Here is an 8405-nt window from a genome sequence, read left to right on the forward strand (position 1 = left end):
AAACACACAAATTGGAATTTGTCATACGCGCGAAGTTTCTTTTGCATACCATGCATACGCTCGCGCTATTTGCGCTATTTTTGAGTTTGCTCACGCGGTACCTGACTAAGCGTCGATCCCCATAGGCAACATGCCAAGATTCCGCGGTATGGTCTATAAGCTTCTATATATCTACTTCGAGTCACCGGCACTAGCTTTTAAGTTTAGCGTTTTCTGCGTTAGCTTAGTTGGTGCGAGAAACCACGCGAAGCCAACGCAGCACACGCTGAAGCTAGTGCCGGTGACTCGAGGTAGATAGACTATTAGCTTCAGCTGTAAAATCCAGCAATATTGTCTCTACCATGTCTACGGCATAGCAGTATTGTCTTTGAGATTGATGGAACTGATAATCCCATCCGTTACATCCTTGATCTTCACCTTTTCATATGATACGATTCACTTTAACAAGTTCATAATTATTCTCATCACATCCTTGATCTTGGAGGTGTTTTTTTACAGAACATCAATGACAAATAAATGATGGTGTCGCGCGCGCCTTCTCCCGGTACATCCCGCTTGAGCGCGAATGAATAAATGTCAGAATCTGCATGTCTATACTATTATAAAAAATAATTTATATAAATCATGGTCTCGTCCGTCACATCCTTGATCCTCTTATTTTTATATTAAACAACGCACTATCTTATCTTATTTTCCATGTCAGTAGATATCACCCAGGACTCGCAGCCATAGAGCAATACTGTAACACAAGTGGTGTGAAACAGCTTGACTTTTGTTGCAACAGTGATTGTTGGACTTCTCCACAGATGCTCCAGTTTCCAAAATGCATAGCAAGCAAGCGCCTTCCGTCGGGAGAGGTCACTGGTGCTAGAGCCCATCATGGAACCAATATATTTAAAATCGGTGACATACTTGATGGGTTCTCCGTATACTTGGAGTGGTGGCTGAGGATTGCAGTTGATGGTCATGTACTCAGTTTTGGGAACACTAATGATGAGGCCCAGGCTTTATGCTGCAGCCGCTGTTCTGGTCAGCTGTGCCTGTGTCCGGGGGATGGAAGATTCAAGTAAGGCAATATCATCAGCGAAATCCAATGGATGGCTAGAACATCCCCCTTCAATACTCCAGTAGTCACTAGGAAGGGATCCGAGATTAGTATACAGTACACGTATTGCCCTTACGATGCTCTCTGGGATACCATAATGCCGCAAAACAGAAAACATCATCTTCCTTATGATTGAATCAAAGGCTTTCTTGAAGTCAATGAATGTTATAGTTAGTGGAAGTTGGTAACTATGGAAAGCCTCCATGATTCTACGGAGGATATGCGTTTGCTGTGCACAGCTTCTGCCTGGTCTAAATCCGGCCTGGTTACTTCTTATTACAGGATCAACATGGTCCCTAATTCTATTCAGTAGGATCCTATTATACACCTTAGCTGCAACTGACATCAGTGTCTGAAGTCTCCTTTCTTTGGAAGAGGAACAATAACATTGGTAATCCACTGTTCTGGTGGCGTAAGCTTTGTAAAAACTTCTACGCAGAATTTATGGATGATGTCTACCATAGCTTCACCACCACCCTGGAGTGCCTCAGTGGTAATCGCACAGTCCAGTCCAGCAGTTTTGTTTGTTTTCATTGCTTGAATGGCTTTTCTTGTCTCTTCCAGAGTAGGGGGATCAGCACAAAATAGGCAAGTCCTGGTCAGCGGGTGGTTGGAGATCAGATGTTGGTGGTCCATTGTCATTGTTCAGCAAGGCACAGAAGTAGTCCTTCCACTCAGCAAGTAGTTCTTTGTCACTTGAGGGGACTGTCCCATCTCTCTTCTTCACTTTGGGATTTGATCTCTTCTTTTTCCCGGAGATGTCATGGATTATTTTTCATGTGGTGTTGTAATTGCCATTTTCATTTGCTACTTGCAGGTCTTCCATCTGCCTGTGTATAGAGGCAAGTTCATCAGCTCTATATGACTCGTTGAGCTGGGTGTTGAGCTTTCTCTGGCGTGGTGAGTTCTAACAAGTAGATATGTCTTCTTGGCTGCATCTCTTTCTGATCTCAACTTGAGGGTCTTGTCTGTCACCCAGCTTGGCATTCCGCAAGGACTACATTTTCCAACAACCTTTTCCGCGACTTCTTCTACTACTTCTTCTACTACAAACATGTCATACCTCTCAGAAATTGGTGACTGGTTGTTGTCGTCACACTGGAGGACCTGGAATCTGTTTGAAAGTTCAATCTGGAAACGGTTCTTAGTAGGAGCATGAAGCAGCTTCTTCCAGTTGTACTTAGGCCTCTTAATACAAGGTTTACCTTTGGTGGTTCGGAGGCTGGTGTGCAGTCGTATGCTGCGTTTTCGATGGTCTGAATCCAGCTCTACAGAGTTATAAGCTCTGCAATTGCGTAGGGAATTAACCCACTTGCTGTTGACAAGGATGTGGTCCAGTTGGTGTTTTGAGCCCGTTGGGTGCATCCATGTCCAGAGACAACTTTTGGATTGGGGAAGTTTTGATTGTGAAGGACGGAGCTTGAATTCCTGGCATAAATTCACTAGTCTCTCTCCATTGTCATTTGTTGTGTCATAAACACAATGAGGACCAACCACAGCTGGATGAGATACATGGCCAATTCTGGCATTGAAATCACCAATGACAAGGTGGATGTTATGCCTCTTCACCTTTTCAAGATGGTCTTCTAGTGGATTATAGAAACTGTCCTTTTCTCCGGAGGTTGCCGATTCAGTTGGGGCATAAATAATTGTAACCGTAAGCTGGGGGTTCCCGTTAAAAGAAACTGTTAGTATTCTTTGATTGATGGTCTGCACGCTCTGAAGACATCTATGGATGTGCCTTGACATCAGAAGTCCAACACCTCCCTGCCTCTGGTCTGTGGCAGAACTGTAAATAAGTACCCAATTCTTGTCGTCTGACCATATCTCGTCAGTGGGGGATGATGTAATAAGACGGTGTTCTTGCACACCGACAATGTCGACGCCTGCATCGCTACAACCCGTAAATAGTTGATGGGGTTTTTCCTTGTTGGTGTAGTGTACGCACATTGTAGGTGGATACTACAAGTGGTTTGAAGGTAGGTAGAGGAGACATATCGGGACCAACAGTCTGTGATGGTGTGCCAGGTTCCCGCTGGCCCGTCATAGAGTCAGAAGAAGACGTCTGCCCAGCTACCTTCGATCTAGTATTTGGATATTGTTTGTAGTTTTCGTAATCATTAGTTTGCCAGACTTATTTTAGTCCGTGTCTGGCAACTGAACGGGTGATCAGCCCTGAACAGCATATTTCCGGAGGCAACAGCAGCCGAAATCCACATATTTTATAGTGGCACGCCCCTGGCCCGGAACATGTTGGCCAGTGAAGTTATTTGACCTATAATGACATGTTCAACACCATCCTGTTGACCGTTGGAATAACATAATCATTCTCATCCGCTCTTTAGCCGTTGAGAGTTGTACTCTTCATCCGCCATTGTAATAGGTGGTTCCAAACTATTTGAACCATAGCTGGATTAGATGAAGGATACTGAGTGGACACTGAATGGATAAAGGCTATAGTAAAGTGAGACATGGCAGAACACCTTGGAACTAAGACTAAACCTACCAGAATACAACACATGATCTAACCGCACTGTTCTCCAGCAGTTTAAGGAACAAGTCCAGCCGGCACATAACTCACAAGGTGCTCTTGAGAGACCAGTATTAACCCTAACCTATCAAAGCCATGAAACACCTCCTATGCTCTTTATACAATATTCAGCATTAAACATGTATCCTCCTGAGAGCACCCAAAGGGAAGTCCAACACCAAGGTAATTTTCAGCTCCCCCGACACTGCAGCAGTGTCTCCCTTTCATATGATAAGATTTCCTAATATTCCCATCACATCCTTAATCTTCTACGTTTTTTATAGAACATCAATGACGAATAATGACTCTCATCAAAGACGAATAAATGATACTCCCATCCATCATATCCTTGATCTTCGAGTGTTTATAGAACAATAATGAGAAATAAAATGATAATCTCATCCGTTCCATCATTGATCTTCACCTTTAACAAGTTCATAATAATCCCATTAAATCCTTGATCTTTGAGTTTTTTATAGAACATCAGTGACAAATAAATGATTATATCATCCGTCACATCCTTTTTATATTATACAATTCATTTTTAGCATTTTCATTTCTATACAATAATAGCACCATGACATCATTGATCTTTGGCGCTTCTATAGAACTTTATCTTTAGCTCAGTACGTTCACAGCCTTGATCTTTGCATTTGTTTTGATCATTTACTTTGTTTACTTTAAAGGTGAACCTCATTGAAAATAAAGTTATATATCAATGGAAAGCTTATGATATTAGGATATTAAAAATAATTTTGTCCGATTTTTTTGATGGCCAATAAAGCTGAAAAATTAAAAAAATGAGAATGCTCGTGACGTAAGCTCAGGGTTCGCAGTCACGTGATCCTACTCGGAAACATGTAAACAAGACTTGCTTCCTGTACTTTGCAAGCTGCCCGGCAAGTCTGATTTTCACAATAAAGCTTGAAATGAGAAGAATCTTCAAGTTGCTGATTCCTTCTATATTAGAAATAATAGAATTATTGTCAACACGAAAATGTTCCGTAAATTTTTGACAAAATCAGTCATAACTGGCTGGGTATAACTGGGTAATTGAGTTTGAATTTCGCGCTGGGATCAATTCCATGCGCAAATGATTGCTGCTACCGTATACCGTTCATGTCATGGACTGAATAAACATGATCGAATAACAAATTAAATAACTTGTTTGTGACATTCCCTATTCTTGATTCATTTAAAATATCGTCTTGTAGTAATCAAAAATTAATTAAAAACCGCCGATTTCATCAAATCCAGCCCATAAAGGTTTTCATATTATAGCGCATTGCGGTAATACATTCTCCGGTACATTCTTTCCACACAATCACGATTGAAAGAAACAGATACTTTATTATAAAATCAATACACTTTAGGCTTAGTAGACCGTTATTTGGAATTCTGAAATCTGAATAAAATTAAAATATTGTCACTTATGTCACGATTCTTTTAATGATACTACCATCACTACTGAAAAAGGGAAACATTCATGTTTTATGGATTACCGAACACGATGCGTAAATTGCTGCTTTTATGCTGAAGAAATTACAGGCAGCCGCGCCGATCAAAGTGGGCAAACACAGCGACTCGCTTCGTCTCTCCGGTAGCACAAGTTCAAGTTGCGCCGTGTTTCAGCAGATTTGATCAATCGTTCCCTTATATTTGGAACATCTACAGGAATAAATTTTGCTGATGAAGTAGCAATAAGTTGAATATCAGAATGTGAATATCAAATCGGTCATTTTGTCTGCAAGTACAGTAGGCCTACGTGCAGTCGCGGATACGGAACACTCGGCGACTGAGTGAGTTCACCCCGCCCCGTATGTATCTACGAGTTCGCCTATCATACATGACCGGTTGTAAAGTTAAGAAATAATTAAAAAATCCCGTACATGTACTTTATTCTATTCCTTCATTTTCTCATTGAGATAAGTTCATCTCAACTTGGTGTGACGATCTGAACTGGTAGCACTAGCAGTTATTTTTTGCAATCTGCTTTCATTCCGGTTCTTCGGCGAATCTTCGCTCTTCGTGCTTTACTGTAATATTCCCTGCATATCGTGGATGGCTTGGCCTATCCCAAATCACCCCGGCCAGCACTTTTCCCATTTTTTAATGCACACACTTTATTCAGGAACTTCATTCTTGATTTGATCATGATGTTTCCTTCATGTTATTCTTATTTTATTGAAGATATTTTTCATGTAAAGTATTAAGTTGGCAATGACTGAGTTCGTGCATTGGCCCGATGCATGCCCACTAATGCATGGACATTGTGTTTACACTCAAACCCGGAAGTAACTGTGTGTCCCCGTGTTGACGTCATCATCGAAAGCGCCCAATTTGAACGATTTCGTTTTGTAATTTAGGGGGGTGCCAATATCAAATCTTTGCATGGAGATTATGTGCGTTAGGCAAATAAAAAATATTCTTTTCTGGCATCATAAGCTTTCCATTGATATATAACTTTATTTTCAATGAGGTTCACCTTTAATGGCATGTCGAACGCAATACGTACTGTACGCTAACCACTACGCGACTGGAGCAGCGTGTCGCGTGCGCCTTCTCGCGGTACATCACGGTTGAGCTCGAATGAATAGATTTCAGAATCTGCATGTCTAGATTATTATAAAAAACAATTTATATAAATAATGGTCTCGTCCGTCACATCCTTGATCTTCTTATTTTTTATGAAACAATTCACTTAAGCAATTGCATGTCAACACATAATATTCCCATCACATTCTTGATCTTCGAGTTTTTATAGAACATCAATGACAAATAAATGATAATCTCATCAGTCCCATCCTTGATCTTCACCTGTTTATATAACACGATTCACTTTAACAATTTCCTAATATTTCCATCACATTTTGATCTTCGATGGTTTTTTTTATAGAACATCAATGAAAAATATATGATAATCTCATCCATGACATCCTTGATCTTCACTGTTTCAAATGATACGATTTACTTTAACAATTATTTCCTAGTATTCCCATCGTTGATCTTCGAGGTTTTTTGTATAGAACATCAATGAAAACTATTATGATAATCTCACCCGTAACATCCTTGATCTTCACCTTTTTACATGATACGATTTACTTTAACAAGTTCCTAATATTCCCATCACATCGTTAATCTTCGAGGTTTTTTTAATTGAACATCAATGAAAAATATATGATAATATCATCCGTAACATCTTGATCTTGATCATTTTAACAATTTCCTATTATTCCCCTCACATCCTTGATCTTCGAGGTTTTTCATAGAACATCAGACAAATATTAATGATAATCTTATCCGTCACATCTTTTATGTTCACCTTTTCATATTATACGATTCATTTTAACAATTTCCTAATATTCCCATCACATCCTTGATCTTCGAGGGTTTTTTTTATAGACCATCAATGACAAATAAATGATAATCTCATCCGTCCCATCCGTGATCTTCACCTTTTCATATGACACGATTCACTTTAACAATTTCCTAATATTCCCATCACATCCTTGTTCTTGGAGTGTTTTTTATAGAACATCAATGACAAATAAATGATACTGTCGTCCGTCACATCCTTGATCTTCACCTTTTCATATGATACGATTCACTTTAACGTACAAGTTCATAATATTCCCATCACATCCTTGATCTTCGAGTTTATATAGAACATCAATGAGAAATAAATGATAATCTCATGCGTCACATCATTGATCTTCACCTTTTCATATGACACGATTCACTTTAACAATTTCCTAATATTCCCATCACATCCTTGATCTTCGAGTGTTTTTTTTTTATAGAACATCAATGACGAATAATTGATACTGTCATCCGTCCCATCCGTGATCTTCACCTTTTCATATGACACGATTCACTTTTAACAATTTCCTAATGTTCCCATCACATCCTTGATCTTCGAGTGTTTTTTTATAGAACATCAATGACGAATAAATGATACTGTCGTCCGTCACATCCTTGATCTTCACCTTTTCATATGACACGATTCACTTTTAACAATTTCCTAATGTTCCCATCACATCCTTGATCTTCGAGTGTTTTTTTTTATAGAACATCAATGACGAATAAATGATACTGTCGTCCGTCACATCCTTGATCTTCACCTTTTCATATGACACGATTCACTTTTAACAATTTCCTAATGTTCCCATCACATCCTTGATCTTCGAGTGTTTTTTTTTAGAACATCAATGACGAATAAATGATACTGTCGTCCGTCACATCCTTGATCTTCACCTTTTCATATGACACGATTCACTTTAACAAGTTCATAATATTCCCATCACATCCTTGATCTTCGAGTTTTTATAGAACATCAATGAGAAATAAATGATAATCTCATGCGTCACATCCTTGATCTTCACCTTTTCATATGACACGATTCACTTTAACAATTTCCTAATATTCCCATCACATCCTTGATCTTCGAGTGTTTTTTTTTATAGAACATCAATGACGAATAATTGATACTGTCGTCCGTCACATCCTTGATTATCACCTTTTGTGATGTGCCCTGAGTAATTTAATTTAATTATTTAACTTTGTTTACAAGCTGAAAGTATTTCATGAGATGGGAAAGCCCCTTGTACTTGTAAGAGTTGGTGTGGAAAGTCATTTTGGAATTCCCCCCAATACTATTGTAAACAAAGTCAGATCTATGTTTGGAACTTGGAAATCCCCAGTTTATTATTGTACCATCAGGAAAAAAAACCCAGGAAGTGATGTAATGTGAAATTAATCTTGGGAAATCCC

The 8405-nt window shown here is 39.2% G+C and overlaps 1 protein-coding gene across 1 annotated transcript; it reads right to left on the reverse strand.

The window, feature by feature from the left end:
• Positions 1-1912: 1912 nt before the first annotated feature.
• LOC140154636 (craniofacial development protein 2-like) lies at positions 1913-3055 on the reverse strand. The gene has a single exon (XM_072177204.1). It carries the CDS (start codon positions 3053-3055, stop codon positions 1913-1915), a length of 1143 nt encoding a protein of 380 aa, XP_072033305.1.
• Between the last annotated feature and the right edge of the window lie 5350 nt (positions 3056-8405).

Source organism: Amphiura filiformis, chromosome 6 (assembly GCF_039555335.1).
Source record: "Amphiura filiformis chromosome 6, Afil_fr2py, whole genome shotgun sequence".
In the NCBI taxonomy this organism is placed as follows: domain Eukaryota; kingdom Metazoa; phylum Echinodermata; class Ophiuroidea; order Amphilepidida; family Amphiuridae; genus Amphiura; species Amphiura filiformis.

Bases quoted from the DNA above. Each gene is read 5' to 3' on its own strand.
- LOC140154636 (XM_072177204.1), bottom strand. From the start codon at position 3,055: ATGTGCGTACACTACACCAACAAGGAAAAACCCCATCAACTATTTACG.